Here is a 20,878-nt window from a genome sequence, read left to right on the forward strand (position 1 = left end):
CTTCGATTTTATAACAGCCTTAGTTGATCTATCTAAGATTGGGTCTAAGCAAAAATTGAAGTCTCCTCCAATTAATACTTTTTCATGTGCATCCGCCAAATTCAAAAAAGCTTCTTGTATGAATTTTGCATCGTTTTCATTTGGTGCATAAATATTCATAAATGTCCATAATTCAGAGAAAAGTTGACAATGTATAATCACGTATCTCCCCGCAGAGTTGGTTATTACATTTTGTATTCTAATTGGTAACGTTTTATTGATCAAAATTGCTACTCCCCTCGCTTTTGAATTAAATGAAGCCGCAACAACACTACCCACCCGATCTCTTTAGTTTCTGATGTTCTGTTTCTGTTAAATGCGTTTCCTGTAAAAAGGCTAAATCTATCTTCATTTTCTTAATATGTGTTAAGATTCTTTTTCTTTTCACTGGTCCATTAAGCCCAATAACATTAAAACTCAAAAAATTCAATAAATTAGTCATTATTCTTAACAAAGTTACTCCAATCTAAAACATTACTTATCATCTCAACTCTCATAGTTCCTTGGGGAATCTCTTTGAACTTCACCATGTTGCTATGTGTTCCCCTCCCAACCCTGCAGGCAAAAAGAAAGAAAAAGATAGAAAAGATACAGAAAAAGAAAAAACAAAATACTAATGTTGTGAATGAAAAGACACACAACACTACCCCCCTCCATTTTGCGGGTCGTGGCTAAAGCCACGCTTGCACACATGATTAGTGTAGCAATTGGTCAGTGCTTCTTCCAGCTCCCCCGCAACAAAAAAAATTATATATATATATAAACAAAATTAATGTTACTATTCGGTTGGGAACTCTTGATCTAAACAATATATGGGTTGTCTTTGAGTCTGTCATCTCTGCTGCAGAACCAAGATCATTCTGTGCAACACAGAGGTGATGGTTGTATGTATATGCACACATGGAGATCGAAAATTCATTGCATTTACTGAAGCAAGTAAGAGAATAGGATTTACAATTAACATTCACAAAAATAATTTAATCAGCCTGCTTTTGTTTGACATCTAAAATTAAAGAATCATGATGTCACCTTGAAAACATTGCAAATCTGGGCTAGTGTTTGGGTACCTCTTATCAATGGCTGTGATTGATAATAAATTTGCCTTTGCTTCAACACTGCCTTCAGCTTGCTTGATGAATAAAGCGTTTGAATGTTAATACTTCCAAGCCCAGCAGCTCTGCCCTGCAGTGCCAACTTGGACATGGATTACCTGTAGCAGAAGTCTGTGAGGATAAAGCAAAAGCCAATTTTAATTGAGTTACAATTTATTTTATGCCATGACGGTTTCAAAATGTCGGGAGGCTGTAAAACAGTCAGTTTCCCATTTAAGCCTAAGTCCATTGCCAATTCTTAAGACTTAATACCATTGCATGAATATCACTACAGTTGCGAAGTATCAACTAAATGGGTGTCAGGGTTAATGCAACATTATTACAGCTCGGGGCATCGCAGTTCAGAGTTAAATCTTGGTGTCTTCTGTAAGGTTGTTTGTATATCTTTCCTGTGAAGTGTGTGGGTTTTCTCCAGGTGCTCTGGTTTCCTCCCACATTCCAGACATACCAGTAGGTTACAAACGAGAAAATCTGCAGATGCTGGAAATCTGAGCAACACACGCAAAACGTTGGAGGAACTCAGCAGGCCAGGCAGCACAGTATGAGGAAAAAAGTACAGTCGACGTTTTGGGCTGAAACCCAGTTAGTAGGTTGATTGGTCATTGTAAATTGACCTGTGATTAGGGTAGGGCTAAATCAGCGTGTTTCCGGGAACTGAATGGTTTGTTCCGCGCTGTATTGCCAAAGTAAAAAATAAAATAAAAGTAAATACTGGAGAGGTATCACTAATACTGTCTCTGCAAAATGCTTCAACATCGTATGCAAATGTCTACGTCCTTACCAAGCAGTAAGAGATCCAAACTTTGCCTTTGATGGGTAGTTCACATAGCTGACACTGGAGTCAAAGCACAGATATTTAAGAGTTCATCATAGGAAGAATTTATGTAGAATTGATTTCTATAAATAAAACAATCGGAGGGAGGTGGGTGGAATGAAGACCTCTAGTTTGATCATTGGGAGCACATCACCCTGTGTAAATAGCTACAGCAGCATACTACTGTCCAAACTGTAAGTACACTAGTCTTGTTAGGTATCATCTTCCCTCACCTCTTCTTGTGTTTGGGAGTCCGATGTTAGTCTCTTCATCCTTCTTTGAACCCTCAGAACAGGATTAAAACAAGTCATTCTTGACCTTCAGGATCTGTCTGAGAAGGAGTTATGCTGACCGGGTCCCCTAGTTTTGTACAGAGTTGTGCAGCATTGTGTCTGCAAGAGGGCTATGACTGACTCCTGGAAAGTTAATTTTGAGTCTTCAGTCTTAGAAGCTGTAGTTTGTTTTGAGGGTACAGTTATGATTCAGACTATTGATACTGAAAATTTCTCTAGAAATTAATGTTGAACACTGCAGTGTTGATACCATTTGAGTAAACTAGACAGCAAGAAAACAGGCTTGGGTGCATGGAAATCTCTCCACCCCCCACCCCCCAAATGCAGTTAACTCTGATTAATTTATACAGAAGTAGTTAATGGTGCAGTGCAATAATATTCCTTGTAAAATTTCTTTTTCTGACAGGGACCAGATGATTTCTAGGTCTAGATGTTTCATTTTGACTATTCAAAAATTTATATTCTATAATTATTCAACTTTAATTAATTTTTAGGTTGAGCAATCAATTGTGATTATTTTTGTTGGCACATGAAGTGTCTTAAATAGTACCAAGATATTTTGGTATTTCAGCATCTACTGAGATCACATATATACACTGCAGTCTGATTTAGAACTTTGCATGATATTTAGCAACTTTATCAAAGTGGTGTATGTTGATTCTTTCTTTGTCGTCCGTGAGGAATATTTGTATTTCACTGCTGGTTTATTACTGATGAAATTCAAGAGGATGATATCAACTGATGCCATATTGCACCATATTGGAGGAAAGGATGAAGTTTTTGCCAAAGGCATTACTTTATCTTTATTGAGAATGCACTGTGTTGCCAGTGGTGAGCGCAGCTGTTCTTTTATCGTTATTTGCTTGTACTCTCTCAATGCACTGATGTGATGAACTATTCTGTATTTACTGGTATTGAAACAGTTTTTCACTGTATCTCAGTGCATGTGACAATAGTAAACTGAATTATTTGAATTTAATTTTTCTTGCTGAATGCCAATTATGAGCGATTAACAGTTGACCAAATGAGAGCAGCAGGATGCTGAGCGATTGCAAGAACTTGGCTATTCCTTTGTATTACAAATTGTATTGCTAGTTATCTCTTAGAAATGCATGGGTGATCTTTTTAAGGACTTAACACTGGACAAGATGAATATAGAAGCAGGGATAGAGACAATATACTTGAGCATATTCTGCTATTGACTGAGCTTGTTGATCTGCAAGTATGATTTTCAAATTCCCCCTTAAAGATGTATATAGTGAAGATGTTCCTGACCGAAATCCTGAAGAAACCCTCAGTCTGATGCATTGTCTTATCATTTGGGTGGCAAAGTGGCTCAGCAGTTTGAGCTACTGTATTACTGACCTGGGTTTAGCCTGTGCGTGCGTGTGTGTGGCAGGTAGGAAAATTGATGTGAGTTGATTGGCACATTAGAGAGAAAAGTTGATAGGGAAGTGAATAGGGGAATTGTATCAATGGAGATAATTTGACGAAAGGCGGAATTGCTGCCTTTTATATAATGGAGAATATGAAGCTGTGAAACTTGTTCGATCATGACTCATCTGTGACCTTAATCCAGATAATCCTTCATATTCTGATGTTCCCTAATATCTTTCGATGACAATTTATAAATATCTGTTGCTATTTTATAAAATTCTCATTCTATTTGGAATTGCCTGTCTCAAAATAATGTCTTTAATAAATGAAACAACTTGACAAATTTGTAATTTATCACTTATTTTGTCGAGGAACTGGGAAAGGCTGTAATACTGCCTACTTCTCTTACTAGAGAAATTGTATTGAAGTATTGAAAGAACTTTTATAAGTTTATACGGATCCATATAAATCACTTCCCATCGTGATCAATAGCAATCACTTTCTTCATGGGCTGTTTCCTGATTTTCCTCATGCAAATTGCACGTGCACTAAAAATGAGAGTTGACAAAAAATTGTTGTTTTATTGTCATTTTTTCACATAAATTCTGAGAGTGAATTTTATTGAGTTCCTTAAATTTTTGGGAAGAGTTTTGTGAATTATTCAAAGATGAATTTCTGATGTTTCAATAGCTATAATGCAGGGATGCAGGGTTTGCCTCTAAGCAATCTATTGATTATTATGATGTCTTCACCAAATACTGAAGTAGAAAAGACTTTTCATGCAGCTTCAATCTAATGACAGATCTCAATAGATCAGGTTTCTATTGTACACTTTTGTTTGGGAACCATTCAATCAATAATGTAGGAATTTGTGTAAATTTAATGAAACAAAATTGCTTCATTTTAATGTACTAATGGGTGGGACAATTATTCAATTTATTTCAATGTATTTCAAGTGAGAAATTTTGTAAACACATCTTAATTTTTTTTGTGCATTTTTGAGCTTTGGTCATTTGGGTCATTAACAAAAATATGTTTCATAATTTAAATCATGAAGGCTTAATCATTCAATGTCTGGTAGAATACTGTACAGGTCTAGGGCTGGCAGGTGTAAGGTTTAGATGGAATCTAGTTGCATCTGTAACTCTCGCTTCGGCTAGCGGCTTATGTAGAGGGTGATAGCCCCTGGCCCGACCAAACTTAAGTCTTGTTTGGGTGGATGCTGGATGTTAAAAATCAGTACCCTGAAATTACCAACTGTACACATTATGTGTTTAAACGTTTAAGCTTTATAATTCTTACTTTGACTATATAGTTAGTAAAGAAATGGAAAAAAAAAGGGCCCAATCTTATTAAACAGTCTGTTGTGCAAAGTTGGAGCTCACTGATAAGCCGATTATTGCTGCCCTTCGGACCCTCACTCCAAGTCCACCCTGTCCGGAGGTCTACCAACTCTCTCCATTCGTGCCTTCTCTCCTCATCTCTCCCCGGCAAAAGACCACGAAAATCTCTCTTCCAGCTCACTAGAAAGAACAACAGCATTTCAAACCCCGTTATCTGAAGTCATAACCCAAACATTGCTGCTACAGAGAAACCATTACATTATTAGTGAAACTTTACAGCATGTTACACAGCAGTGAAACCCTACAGCGTGTTACTTACCATTTTTAAATGGTTTAAAATATTATTAGCTTTCTCACTTATCTCAAATTTAATTTAATGTATTTCTTAATAAAGATTAATAGATTTTGGATATTAATGAAATTGGTTATTGCAGAAAGGTGGCATTAAGGTATGCCATTAAATTTTGTATATCAAAATAATTGAGGGTTATGGGTTCATGCAGGAAAGTTGAGCTCAGGTGAGATGTTAAATCAGTGAGTTGTTTTGCTATGTTTCCCCTCACGCTGTGAAAGCTGCCAACTCTTTTTCCCTTTATTAGGGAGCAAGAGAGCCTGTGGCATATCGAGTTGTTGGGTGAACAATTAGTTTTTGTGTACTACAGATCATGGCCTTCATTGGAAGCCTTGCTATTGCCAGCCTGGTGGGTGGAAGGTGCTGATGCTTTTTGTGGAAGTGGGTAGGGGTCATTGCTTTGCTGCTTGTGCGTGGGAGAGGGGAGTAGAGGGTCTTTGGAGTTCTACTGTTTTTACTGTCACTCATTCTTTGTGAAGAAAAAGAATTTCAGGATGTAGTATACATTTCTCTGATATTGACTGTAACTATTGAACTATTATGATCTCATTGAAGGGTAGGGAAGTTGTAATGTGTACTTCTGATTGCCTGATTCAAATTCTTAAGTTCCTACAGAATTACTATTTTTTCATTATATACATTGTGCAGCAACTTTCCTGCTCAATTGACTAAGTATTGGAAGGAATGCTTAGAATAATATCCATTCTTTCGACTTATTTTTCTTCTCATGTTCATTAAGTGATGATAAGTTGTATATACATGAACCTGAAATTCTTTTTAAAGGGTGCAGTGTCCTTGGGTGTTACAGCAGTGTACTTTACCAGAAAGATTTAGAGAGAGAATGGTTGTAGTCTGGGAAGATTTTGGAGAGAGATTTAAAAATCGTATCCAAGAAAACTGAAGGTATAGTTTGTAATGGTGAGAATGAAAAGTTGGTGTACGAGGTGAGAAATCATGGAGCATCTTACCTATATATTTATCCAAATAGATTTTAAATGTTGTTAATATATTTGTGTCCATCACTACTTCTGGCAGTTTGTTGCATTTACATACCATGCCCAGGTTCCTATTAAATCTCTCCTTTCTCACATTAAACCAATGCTCTCTCTTTTTTGATTCCCTAACCTGGGACACACTATCCCTGCCCCCCACAGTTCAGAAGTAGGCTATTCGGCCCATCGAGTCTGCTCTACCATTCAATCATGGGCTGATCTAATTCTTCCAGTTATCGCCACTCCCCTGCCTTCTCTCCATACCCTTTGATGCCCTGGCTAATCAAGAACCTATCTATTTCTGCCTAAATGCACCCAGTGACTTGACCTCCACAGTCGCTCGTCGCAACAAATTCCACAGATTTACCACCCTCTGACTACAGTAATTTGTCTGCACCTCTGTTCCAAATGGACGTCCTCCAATCCTGAAGTTGTGCCCTCTTGTCCTAGACTCCCCTGCCATGGGAAATAACTTTGCCATATCTCATCTATTCAGGCCTTTTAACATTTGGAATGTTTCTATGAGATCCTCCCTCATCCTTCTGAACTCCAGGGAATATAGCCCAAGAGCTGCCAGACGTTCCTCATACGGTAACCCTTTCATCCCTCATTCTCCTGTGCTCCAATGAAACAAATCCCAACTTGTTCAACCTCTCTCCATAACTCATCCTCATAATGCATTTCTGTACATTGACCAGATTTTGCAAAACTTTGGTAACTTTCCTCTGGGATTTGAGATTTCTTTTCCCTCTCAGCTTGAATTGACAGGATACCCAAACTTCTGCCACACCTTCACATCTTATCATCTTAGACTAGCAATGTTAATTTGGTTTTATCAAATTTGAAATACAATTGAATAGTTAAACTGCAGCACTTTCAGTTTATAAACAGGGTTCTATAAAATGATTTGCAGTTGATACTGTAAATTCAAATATATCAGCAACTAAAGCTCTGGTTTCAAATATTAAAATATATCTCTCAATTAAGGTCAAGAATAAAATAAAACTTGCTTTGTTTTCATTCTGTAACACATTGGTATTAACTAAGGATAGCTCCTTGCAGAGCTTCATAACTGATTATTTTCCAGAATCTAATGATTAGCATGCTGGCAAGCATGTTGATCTTTGTGATTGCTGGTAAACAAGCTGTGTGCCAGTAATGGGCTATGCAAGATTCTGATTTCTTGAATGCTCTTGTCAATGCTCTCTGTACATCTTATTTTTGTGGCATCTTTTTATTTTTCTGGGTAAGGCTAATGAGACATATCAGAAATATCGATGGTTTTGATCTAAACTTTTTGCTCAATAAATAAACACATTACAAATTCTGTATTCATTGTGAATACCATATAGAAATGCACAATTTCAGAGTAGAAAGCAAGAAATATAATGTTCCTTACTGCAGCAATCATGTTGCATTCCTGAGCATTTAGTCACACATCTTACAAAATGAAATTAGAACTTGTCTTGTGGAAGAATCTTTCATATTGTGTTGAGCATATGGTCCATAACGACAGACGAGAAAGCTCTTTAACTTAACAACAGATTTATTTTTTTTTATTTCAAAATATACTTTATTCAAAAATAAAATTATGTACAATAAACCATTCAATGACTCTCAATCCTTTACAGATGCTTCCATTACGGGCTTTACATTTCCACACTTTTAGCCACCCGCTCTGTGGTTTCATCTTTCCACACCATTGTTGAGGGGTATACTCCCTACCACCCAACCCCTCCCACTCCCGCGGGAGAAGAACTCTCAAGCGTGGTCCTTCCCCACCGGGCCCTTGCGGTGGCTGCATCAAGTTTCAGTGCGTCCCTCAGCACGTACTCCTGCAGTCGAGAATGTGCCAGTCGGCAGCATTCTCCCACGGACATCTTCATGTGCTGGTAGATCATCAAGTTTCGGGCCGACCAAAGAGCGTCTTTCACCGAGTTGATGATCTGACAGCAGCACCAAATGTTGGTCTCCGTATACGTCCCCAGGAACAGCCCGTAGATCAGAGAGTCCTCTGGTACGCAGCTGCTGGGGATGAAACGTGACACTGTCCCTTTCATCCTCCTCCACACCTCTGCGAACCCGCAGTGTGTAAAGAGGTGGGTCACAGACTGCTCCTCTCTGCAGTCCTCCCGTGGGCAGTGGGGTGCGGAGATGACGTTCTGGTCTTACAGGAGGGATCTGACTGGGAGGGCCCCTCTCACCACCAGCCAGGCGAGGTCCTGGTGCTTGTTGGTGAGGTCTGGCGATGAGGCATTTTGCCAGATGAACTGGACGGTCTGCTCAGGGAACCACCCCACTGTGTCCATCACGTCCTTCTCCTGCAATGCCTGCAGGACATTATGTGCCGATCACTGCCTGATGGCCCTGTGGTCAAAGGCATTGACCTGGAAGAACTTTTTTTTAATGAAGGACAGGTATGGCGGCAATGACCAGCTGACTGGGCATCGTGCGGGAGTGGGGCCAGACCCATCCTTCGTAGCAAAGGTGACAGGTAGAACCTGGGCACATAGTGGTACTTGGTGCCCACATATCTGGGTTCTACACACAACCTGATTCAGCCACACACGAAGCTGGCTATCAGGGTGAGGGCGACATTGGGAACGATTTTGCCCCCATTGTCCAGGGACTTGTGCATAGTGGCCCGACTAACCTGCTCCATCTTGGATCCCCAGATGAATCCAAAGACTGCTCGGGTGATTTCCGAGCTGTAGGAGCGGGGGATGGGCCACACTTGCGCCAAGTACAGCAGCCCTGAGAGCACCTCACACCTGGTGACCAGGTTCTTGCCCGTTATCAATAGAGAGCGCCCTCCCCACAGTCCCACTTTCTGTTTCACCTTGGCAGTCCACTCCTGCCAGTTCTTATTGCATGCCTCGGCCCCTCCGAACAGTTTTATTGTGATAGACACAAACAGACCGGGCACCATGACCCAGAGGGTGAATCCAACCAGTCTCACACCGACGGGGAGGTGACCATCACACACCACGGTTACAGTTAGGGTGACCCACAAACACACAAGCAAATAACTGTATAACCCAAGCTAAAATGTATCAATAAATGAACTGGAACTTCCCACCATAATCCCACAAAAGCACTTTAACCCAAGAACAATAAACAGTACTGGTCATTAGAAATGCAGGGGAAGGCTGTCGACCACGCCCTCACCCAGAATGTCACAATATTTTTTAATGAATCTGTGTGAAACTTAAGTAATATCTGAGTTGAGTGCAGAATCAAATATTTCTTTTTTCATTTTTGTTTGAGACGTTTGTTCATACATTGTAACTTTGCACAGTGAAATTAGCTGCTACAGATACTATCAATTTGAAATATTGCGAAATTCATAAAAACCTTTGCGTCAGAAACAAAGATGGATTTGGAAGATGCGTAGTAAATTTGCTTCAGAAAACATTTTACTTGCATGCAACCCTTGTAATAAAGCTCTGCAATTCAATTTCATTCCAAGTGAGCAAACTGCATACTACATTTTTAAGTAAGTTTTCTTTCTTGTAATTCTATTTTGGTTGAAGCAGTTGTACCACAGGTAGCTGGCTGGTAGTGCAGTGCACCCACACTGGACTTCGAGGTGAGTGATCCTGGGCTCAAATCTGGCCAGTTCCTTGCACAATTTCTACTTGTGCTGGGTTGCACGTTGAGCGAGCAACTTGGCCTCATAAAAACGAAAACAGACAAACGCTAACAAATTGGCAAGGTTGAAGTCCGATGCGCTACAAGCCGTGAAGAACAACAGGTTGTACCACAGAGAAGATATTGAGTTTTGAATTGAAGTATTGGAATTGATCAATTTAAAGATTTTAAAATAATGATTATCAAAGGTATTATGCAGTTTAAAGCACGATTCATCTTAATGAGCATTATATAAATGTGTATATGGCTTAATGCATTCTAACTGAAGTTTACTGAAGTGGAAATTTCAAAATCAAAGATTCTTCAAATTGAATTGGATTGAAGAATGTTCAGTTGTCTGCTCTGATTTATCTCTCTTTCCATATTTCAAAAGGTTTTTAAATGTATTAAATTTTTTCCCCAGTTGGGTCGAGAGCTTTGGAAATGAAGGTTTGGGTCAGCTGTTGGATGTCCTGGAGAAATTGCTTGATAAAAAGCAGTGAGTACAGGTTTGAAAGTTACATTTTCTTATCCGATGTGCACATTGTGGTTGTACTTGCTTTCTAAACTGTGAGGAGGGAGGAGAAGATGGTGGTGCGACGCAGCGCACACGGCCGTGCCGAATGAATATCGATATGTGTAACTAGGGGGCTGTGCATCAATCCAGATTTGATGGGGACAGCTGTGAAAGCGCAGAGGAATATCTGGAGCAACTTCTGAAATGCCTGCTTTGCTGCCGCTGCTGCTGCTGTGTGATCGACAATCTCCGGAGACATAGGCCCCAAATTCTTGGCTTTGTGTATCACCTGTTGCCAGGGCCGGGATCGAAATGCTCGGCAGAGATGGTGCTCGGTGCATCGGTGTCGGGAGGTGGTCAGAGGCTCGGAGTTTTTTGGACAGACTTGGAGTCGGACTGTGGTTGGATGCTTCCAGGATGCTGCACCGGCAAGTTTGTGGCGCTGGAGGTTTACCGTCTGCGTGAGATGATGGGACTTTGAGAGACTCTGAGACTTTTACTGTGCCATGGTCTGTTCTTATCAAATTACGGTATTGCTTTGCACTGTTGTAACTATGTGTTATAATTATGTGTTTTTTGTTAGTTTTTAAGTCGGTTTGTCGTGTGTTTTCGTAATATTCTAGAAAAACATTTTTATCATTTCTTAATGCATGCATTACTAAATGACAATAAAAGGGGACTGCGTGTCCTCATAATCATAATAACTGCAATTTTTTTAATTTTCTGCTTTTGACAGTAAAGAAAAAAATGACTTCAAGAGTCAACATAAAGTGATTCAGTGTTTGAGGGCATTCATGAACAATAAGGTAACTGAATTATTCAGAAGTTTTGTTGCCCTAACTTTTGAGCTAATTTTAGATTTTCCATATGTAATAGCTCATATTTTCCAGATCTTCGTTGTAGAGTAATACTTTTGCCTTTTAAGGCTTTCAGGTTCTATACTGGCCTTTTGAACTTGATTATATAAAATAATCAATGATTGTCCATTGAAGAGGAACTGAGAGCAAAAGGCTGTTGGAGGAACTCAACAGTCAGGCAGCATCTGTAAAGGCAAAAGAAAATAGTCAATGTTTTAGGTTGCAGCCTGCATCAGAGTTGAGAGTTTAGAGGGGAGATAGCTAGTATGAAGAAGTGAGAGCGGTGGCGGGTGCGGGGGGGGAGGTGAGACGAGGCAGTTGATAGGCAAATGGAAACAGTTAGGCTAAGGAGTAGGGTGGAGTCAGGAGACTGGCTGGTAGTGGAGACTGGTGAAGAAAAAGAAGACAAGGATGGAGCCATGTGGAGGGAAGAGAAGGTGGAAGTTGAGATGGATGCTAGAAGGTGATAACTGGAAGCAAGAGACTACAGGTAAGGAAACTGACAAGTAAGGAAGGTGATAAGCCAAGCTATTTATGGCAGAGATGATGGGCAGATGGAAAAGGTCAGGAGAGGGGAACATGGAGTGGGTAGTTGGGGAATGAGAAGTGGTGAAAAATGAGAACAGGGAGCATGGGTTACCTAAAGGTGTTTGGTGAAGCGGGGGGGGGGGGAGGAGAATGAAGTAAGAAGCTGGGAGGTGATAGGTGGAAAAGGTAAATGGCTGGATGAGAAGGAATCTGATAGGAGAGGAGAGTGAAACTTGGGAGGGAAGGAAGAGGGAGGGGCACCAGGGGGAGATAATCGGCAGATGAGAAGTCATCTATCACCTCCCAGCTTCTTACTTCATCTGTACTCCCCCATCCATCTGGCTTCACTATCACCTTTTAGCTTGTACTCTTTCCTCTCCCCCCACCTTATTCTGACTTCTTCCTCCATGCTTTCCAGTCCTGATGAAGGGTCTCAGCCTGAATCATCAACTATTTATTCATTTCCATAGATGCTGCCTGGTCTGCTGAGTTCAGTTTTCAGTGATATTTTGAAGGCTGTTTCTAATTTAATTTGTAATTTACAGCAAGTACAGGAAATACTGAAAATATGATAGTCATAGTGAATAATTTTAATCTTTATAATTTATCTTTCTGCACAATTATGTACAGTAATTGAAGTTGATGCTTATACAATAATAGCAGAATCTTGAACTTAGCACAAAATAACTTTCAGCACTTTGAGAAAATAAGGATATTCATTTAGTATTGATTGCAAATTTCAAAGTAATTCTGAAAAAGAAACGTCTTTTTGACCTAACCTGGCCCCTTGTTAATTTCAGTACGGATTGGAAAGAATCTTGGGTGAAGAGCGAAGTATATTCCTGTTGGCCAGAGCTATTGATCCCAAGCAGCCGAACATGATGACAGATGCGGTCAAGCTTCTATCTGCTATCTGTATTGTTGGAGAAGAACATAGGTAAGTACATGTATGACATTTTTTTATTGTTCTTTTGAGTAAGATTCACAGCAAGGACCTTTTGAATAAATTTGTATTTTCATTAAACCAGAAATTAAGTTATAGAGTGATGACGAATATTTATTTTTAGTTTGGATAATTTTTTCAAATGAATCTATGCATCAAACCACTTTCGGACTTTTGTTTAGTTTTTTTTAAAAATCTTTTTATTGAATAAGTATACAAAAGGGTAAGCCATATAGGCACTAATACATTGTTAGAATATAATAAAATTACAGGAAATATTAATACAGGAAAAAAAGTGATACAAACAAAGTAATTTAAACATAACATACTAAGGTAACATAATAGTATACTAATTTTTATATATATATCAATAGAGAAAAGGAAAAAAAAAACCCAAAAAAAACCCACCGTGCAACTAAACTAAAAGCAAAGCAAAGCAATGGGCTAACTTGGAACCAAATAGAGTTAAAGAACTTAAAATCACGTCCTCAAACCCGACCTCCATTAAAAACAGTAAAAAAAAACCAGAAGGGTATATAAATATGGAGCAAAAAAAAGAAAAAAAAATTACATTAAATGAAAATATTGAATAAAAGATCTCCAGGTCTGTTCAAATTTAAGTGAGGAATCATAAAGATTGCTTCTAATTTTCTCCAAATTCAAGCATAGTATCGTCTGAGAAAACCAAAAAAAGGTGGTTGGAGCGTTAAGCTCTTTCCAATGTTGTAAGATTCGCCATTAAAGTAAGAAATGCAATCATTCTACGGGCTGAAGGAGAAAGATTACTGGAAATTTTAGGTAGTCCAAAGATAGCAGTAATAGGGTGAGGAGAGATATCTATATTCAATACCTTTGAGATAATATTAAAAATGTCTCTCCAAAAAGTTTCCAGAGTAGGACAAGACCAAAACATATGAATTAAAGAGGCTATCTGCCCCGGACATCTATCACAAAAAGGATTAATATGAGAATAAAAGCGAGGTAATTTATCTTTGGACATATGTGCTCTATGAACAACCTTAAATTGAATTAGGGAATGTTTAGCACAGATAGAGGAAGTATTGACTAATTGTAAAACCTGCCCCCAGTCCACGGAAATAATAGACCTCAATTCCTGTTCCCAATCTACCCTAATCTTATCAAATGGAGCTGTCCTAAGTTTCATAATAATATTATAAATCATAGCCGATGCACCTTTCTGACATGGATTAAGGTTAATTGTAGTATCTAAAATATATGTAGGAGGGAGCATAGGAAAAGAAAAAAGTATAGTACTTAGGAAATTTCTAACTTGTAGATATCTAAAAAAATGTATTCTTGATAAATTATATTTATTAGATAATTGTTCAAAAGACATAAGGGAACCATCTAAAAATAAATCCAAAAACCGTGAAATACCCTTAGTCTTCCAAATTTGAAAAGCACGATCCGTAAAAGAGGGAGGAAAAAATATGTTACCTAAAATAGGAATCGCTAGCCCAAATTGGTTAAGATCGAAAAATTTTCTAAATTGGAACCAAATACGTAAGGTATATTTAACTATCGGGTTAGATACCTGTTTAAGGCGTTTCAAATCAAAAGGAAGAGAGGAACCCAAAATAGAGCCAAGTGTATAGCCCTGAACAGATTGTAATTCCAATGCTACCCATTTAGGAATGGATAGTATATCCTGGTCAAGTAACCAAAATTTCATATGTCGAATATTGATTGCCCAATAATAGAGTCTAAAGTTAGGTAATGCTAAACCTCCATCTCTCTTAGCTTTCTGTAAATGTATTTTACCCAGTCTCGGGTTTTTATTTTGCTAAATAAATGAAGAAATTTTTGAGTCAACTTTATCAAAAAAAGATTTTGGAACAAAAATCGGTAATGCCTGAAATATATATAGAAATTTTGGCAGAAAAAACATCTTAACTGCATTAATACGACCAATCAAAGTTAAATATAAAGGAAACCATTTAGATGAAAGTTGAATAATATGGTCAATTAAGGGTAAAAAGTTAATCTTAAATAAATCTTTGTGTTTACAAGTAATTTTAATCCCAAGATATGAAAAATAATTATTAATCAATTTAAATGGAAAGTTATGATATAAGGGAAGTTGTTTATTAATCGGGAAAAGTTCACTCTTACTAAGATTTAATTTATAACCTGAAAAGAGACTAAATTGTGCTAATAACTCTAAAACAGCAGGGATGAATTTTTGAGGATTAGAAATATATAAAAGTAAGTCATCAGCATAGAGTGATATTTTATGGGACTTTAAGCCCTGAGTTATCCCAGTAATATTTGGAGATTCTCGAATGGCAATTGCAAGAGGTTCTAATGCAATATCAAATAATAAAGGACTAAGAGGACAACTTTGTCGAGTACCTCGTAAAAGAGGGAAAAAAGGTGAGCTTAGAGAGTTAGTACGGACCGAGGCCACAGGAGAATGATATAACAGTTTGATCCAGGATATAAATTTCGAGCTAAAATTAAACATTTCAAGCACCTTAAATAAGTAAGGCCATTCTACTCTATCAAAAGCTTTCTCAGCATCTAAAGAGATAACACACTCAGGAACATGTTGTGAGGGGGTATAAACAATATTTAACAGTGTGCGAATGTTATAAAACGAGTAACGACCTTTAATAAAACCCGTTTGGTCTTCCGAAATAATAAAAGGAAGTACTTTTTCTAATCTGTTTGCTAATAACTTAGAAAAAATTTTAGAGTCAACATTTAATAAAGATATTGGTCCATAAGATGCACATTGAGCAGGATCTTTATCTTTCTTTAATATTAAAGAGATTGACGCTCTTTAAATTAAATTAAATTTAAATTAAATTTAAATTAAATTAAATTTAAATTAAATTTAAATTAAAGATTCAGGAAGTTTACCAAGATTTAATGAAGTCTCGAAAACCCTACAGAACCAAGGGATTAATGAAGGTGCAAAACATTTATAAAATTCTACGGTAAACCCATCAGGGCCAGGAGCTTTCCCCAGGTTCATAGAGGAAATAACATTCTTAATCTCATCAGTAGTAATGGGAGTATCTAGCATAGAAGACATATCCTGTGAAATCTCAGGGAAGTCTAGGTTATCTAAAAAATCATTCATATATTTAGAGTCTCGAGGAGACTCTGATTGATATAAGGAAGAATAAAATTCAAAGAAAGTATAATTAATCCCCGCATGATCAAGTATCAGTCGATCATTTTGATTATAAATCTGATTAATTTGAGATTTAGCATAATTAGACTTCAATTGGTTAGCCAACAGTTTGCCAATTTTGTCACTGTGTACATAAAATTCACTTCTTGTTTTCTTTAATTGGTTTACAATCGAGGATGAAAGTAATAAACTGTGTTCCATTTGAAGTTCAGTTCTTTGTTTATATAACTCCTCAGAGGGAGCTGTAACATATTTCTTATCAATTTCCTTAATCTTATCCACAATTACCAACTCCTCCTGCTTCAGCCTCTTCCTCAAAGCAGCAGAATACGAGATAATCTGACCACGAATATAAGCTTTAAAAGTATCCCAAAGAATGTTCACAGAAATATCCTCTGTATAGTTGATTGTAAAAAAAAGATCAATCTGTTCATTCATAAAGTTAACAAAGTCTGAGTCCTGAAGCAACAGCGAATTAAAACGCCATTGTCTATTATTTTGTGTATTGGCCAGAATTTTGATAGAAAGCTTAAGTGGAGCATGATCCGAAATGGTTATAAAGTCATAATCACATTTAATCACTGAAGAAATAAGACGAGAGTCAATAAAGAAATAATCAATTCTTGAATAGGAATGGTGAACATGTGGAAAAAAAAGAAAAATCTTTTTCCTGAGGATGCAGAAAACGCCAAATGTCCGTCGACCCAGAATCAGAGAGGAATGAATTAATCAAAGTTGCAGATTTATTGGGTAAGGTCCGTAGAGGAGCTGAACGGTCCAAAGCTGGAGATAAACAGGTATTAAGATCTTCGCCCCAGATCAATGAAAACTCATTCAAATTCGGGAACTGATTGAATAATGATTTATAAAATTCCAGACAGTCCATATTGGGAGCATAAACATTGACCAAAACTACCTTTTTATTAAATAATAGACCACTAACCAGTAGAAATCTACCATTCGGATCAGAAATAATATCTTGTTGTATCAAAGTAACTGAGGAGTCTATAAAAATAGAGACGCCTCGAATCTTAGCGTTAGAGTTCGAATGGAACTGTTAGCCCTTTCGGAATTTAAAAAAATGTAGTCTGTCCCCCCTCCGCACATGGGTCTCTTGTAAAAGTAAAATTTGTGCTTTAAGTCTCGGGAACACTTTAAAAACTTTTTTCCTTTTAATAGGATGATTAAGACCATTAGTATTCCAGGAGACGAAATTAATAATAGACTCCATAAACCCTGAAGTCAACCCGCAACAAGGAGGATTGACAATAGGCTCGACCCACGAACCCGGAAAGGGAACAGAACAAATAAGAGATACCGGGAAAGAGAACGCAACCAATACTTCAATAGTATACATAGCCCAAGAAGAAAAAAACTAAAACGTGAAGCCCCTCCCACCACCCCCCACCCCATGCCCCCAAGGCTAAATCTAACACAGACCAGCCAGAAAGAAGCAAGCACTAAAACTACCCCCATGACTTCCGATAGACGCTCCCTAAAAAAAGTGTAAATATAAAAAAGATCAGCTAATTATAAAACAGTAAAAGAATAAAAAAAGTAAGTCAATTAAAACAAACACTTAATATAACAGAGAAAAAGCCAGAAAATATAAAAAAACCGCAGCAAACCCCAGACCCTATGAATAAACAAAAAAAATAAAATTATTAACATAAACTAGTTATGAAAACCTACAAAAAAAGTAGATTTAATAACTACAAAATTTAAGGTCTCAAAGGAAATACGTAGAATGACACTGAGGGAATAACCACCCAGAATCCCCTGGGAAAAAGAAAGGAATGATGCAGATAGAAAGAAAGTTTAGCAACCATATTAATTAATCAAAAATAAACTTTTCTGCCCATATAAGGCAAAAAAAAAATTAAGGCTGACAGATTCACAACCTCCGATCAAACGGAGATAGTTAAAAATTATGATTAAGATGTTGAAGGTGAAAATTGATCCAGATAACTCTGGGCATCCGATGGAGATTCAAAAAAACAGAGGGCTCCATCCAACGTACGAATCCTTAGACGTGCTGGGTAAAGCAGCGCTGGTTTTAAATCCATCTTGTAGAGTTCCGACATCACAGATCTATAACGAATCCGTTGATCCCGAATTGGTTTGCTGAAATACTCCACGAATCGGAACTTAAGATCCAAAAAATCAATGTAACCTTTAGATCGAATGAAACGAAACAGTTTCTCCTTGACTTGAAAGTAATGAAAGCGTAAGATAACATGTCGAGGTTTATCTGATTTAGACGAGTATGATGGAACTCTGTGAACACGATCCAATAACGGTGGTTGGTCAGGAAATACAGTAGGAAATGCATCTTTTAAAAGTTGAGAAAAATACTTAATAGGGTTATCAGATTCAACAGCTTCACGCACCCCAATCATTCGAAGATGCTGCCGTCGCATTCTAGATTCTAAGTCAGAGTTTTTAATGGTCAGAAAGTCAAGTTTTTTCTTCATTACCTTAATTGTTTCTTCGACTTTCTCCATCTTGAGTTCATTTTGTTGCGTGGATTTTTGAAGATTAGATATAGCCGACTGATGTTCCGTAATAGAAGTTTGAATCTTATCGATCGAATCGGCAATTTTCTGGAAATCAATTGAAATTTCTGCACGAATCAGCTCCGTAATAGAGGTTGAAATTTCCCTTTGAATTAGATCCGATATAGCTTTCAAAGTCACCGGTGGTTCAGTCGAAGGAAAATCGGCACCTTTCGGTCTAACCGGAGGTTTGCCATCCTTCCCGTTTTTTCCATTCTTAGACATAGCAGACCTTAAAAGCATCCGATTATCAAAGAGCCCAATTTATTTCAAAATATTGTAAAAGTCGGTGCCTTAATGGTTAATTAAAATATAGCTGATCATAAGAAGAAAAACTCAGAGGTAATGGAGCGAGTCAAGAACACGACTTCACTCCTTGAGCTCTACCGGAAGTCTCCCTAGTTTTTTTACTATCATCCTGCTTATTACGCTATCCTGCTTATTGTTTATATATCGACTCTCATTACAAAGGCAGATCGTTTATTATGATATCACTGTTTCTGGGGACTTGCTGCTACATTCCTTGTGTTCCATATTCGTGTTATATATGCTCACAACATAGAAGGAGGCCATTTGGCTAATAAAATTCATGCTTGCTCTTACAGCAGCCCGTTCACTCACTAATTTCCTGGTAAACATTTCTTTTGCATGTGTCCACTAACACCAAACCCAGCCTTTTCCCACTCCCTGATATTTCCAACTAGCCACCTCCACTTTGGGTAATTACAAGTTAATCCCTTTGCGGTGTAATAGGAAATGGGAGCATATTGGGAAAACCCAGGGGTTCACAGGGAGAACAGAGAAGCTCCAAGCAGATGCCAGTAGAGATCAGTGTTTGAATCCAAGGTGCTGGAGCTGTGAGCTATTTGCATCTATGCCGTACTGCATTGCCAGTGCTGACCATTGGCAGCTAAAAGGGTGGCATTGTGGTTAGCAAGATCACTTTACAGGGCCCGTGATCACATATTGGGGTTTGATTCCTGCTGCTGTCTGTAAGTACTCTATGTTCATCCCGTAACCGCGTAAGTTCCTTCTGCCACGTTCCAAAGAGACACATGATTAGGTTGTGGAGTAAAAACGGCTCACTGATTTTTTTTGTCTATTACTGAGATTAAAATTTGATTGTTGGCTGCATCAACAGGAATGTGTTTTGCCTTTCAATTGAAGAGTGAACAGGTTTCCAGGCTCCTGAGCATGTGTAGCTTTTTGCAATGCCTATCAAATTCCATCTGAAAGAAAAGTACATGAGAATCGCAGTGGATGGATGTAATTTACAGTTTAAAGAAAAATATAGCGAGTATTGAAAGAAAGGTTGAGGAATTGTGCCAAGTGGTTGGGTAGATGCTTTTGTCTTCCATGTCTCAACATTGAAAAGTGTTGCTAGTTATCATCATCTTAAATGAACCAGTTATGAATGTAATGGGGTTCTTTGACAAAAAGTGGGGGAAAATAACATTTTGGAAGGTTTTTGCAATATATGTCAAGTAATAGTGTCAAAAATTGAATGGTTAAAATAATGCGCTTCAATAAGTACGTTGAATGTCACAGGGCTCTTCAGGGTCTTGAGCAGGACATCATTCTAGCATGGAACCAGAAGAAATAAAGATTGGGGAAAATAGGTTTTCAGTGGGCATCAGGAAAAAATGAACAACTGAGCAAGTTCATTTGCAAACATATGGGTGAGATTGTATAATAAGAAGGGGAATTTTGTTATTTATAGGCTGAATATTTTTTCTTGTTTCTAAATTGTATTTATTCAACTTCCTATTTGGAAAATGAAGAAGATGTTTGTTTTACTATCTACAAAATAAAAAGTAATATTTAGTCTTGAAATATGATCCCTTTCAATTTTTTTTAAATGCAAAAAGTAATAACTACTGTAATTCTGCCACCTTTACTGTCACAGCTGTAGAATACTCAGCCTCAGGAAGACATTTGTTTCAATACTAATTCGATTAAATAAAACTATGCATAAGAACATAAGATATCGGAGCAAGGGAAGGCCATCAGGTCCATTGCACCTGCTCCACCATTCAATAAGGTCATGGCTGATCTGGCTGTGGACTTGGCTCGTGTTTGCCTTTTCCCTATAACCCTTAATTTGACTGCTATACAAAAGTCTATCGAATTGTGTCTTAAATATGCTTAAATAGGTAGCTTCTGTTGCTCCCCTGGGCAGAGAATTTCACAGATACTCTACTGCCTGAGAAAAGTGGTTTCTCCTCATCCCTGCCCTAAATCTAGAGGCTATGTCCCCTCATTTTAGCCTCATTTACTAGTGGAAACAACTTTCCTGCCTCTATTTTATCTATCCCTTTCACAAATTAATATGTGTGTTTATAACATCCCCTCTCATTCTTCTGAAT

General features: G+C 37.8%; 1 protein-coding gene across 1 annotated transcript in view; it reads left to right on the top strand.

Annotated features, from left to right (window-relative positions):
• LOC140200768 (protein diaphanous homolog 3-like) overlaps positions 1–20,878 on the top strand; it is a 560,350-nt gene that overhangs the window by 98,214 nt on the left and 441,258 nt on the right. Inside the window, exons 6-8 of the mRNA XM_072264370.1 lie at positions 10,377–10,451; positions 11,206–11,275; positions 12,655–12,791. Of these exons, the coding sequence (XP_072120471.1) occupies positions 10,377–10,451; positions 11,206–11,275; positions 12,655–12,791 (282 nt within the window). The remainder of the gene's footprint in view (positions 1–10,376; positions 10,452–11,205; positions 11,276–12,654; positions 12,792–20,878) is intronic.

The sequence above is a fragment of the Mobula birostris genome, chromosome 7, assembly GCF_030028105.1.
Source record: "Mobula birostris isolate sMobBir1 chromosome 7, sMobBir1.hap1, whole genome shotgun sequence".
Lineage (NCBI taxonomy): Eukaryota > Metazoa > Chordata > Chondrichthyes > Myliobatiformes > Myliobatidae > Mobula > Mobula birostris.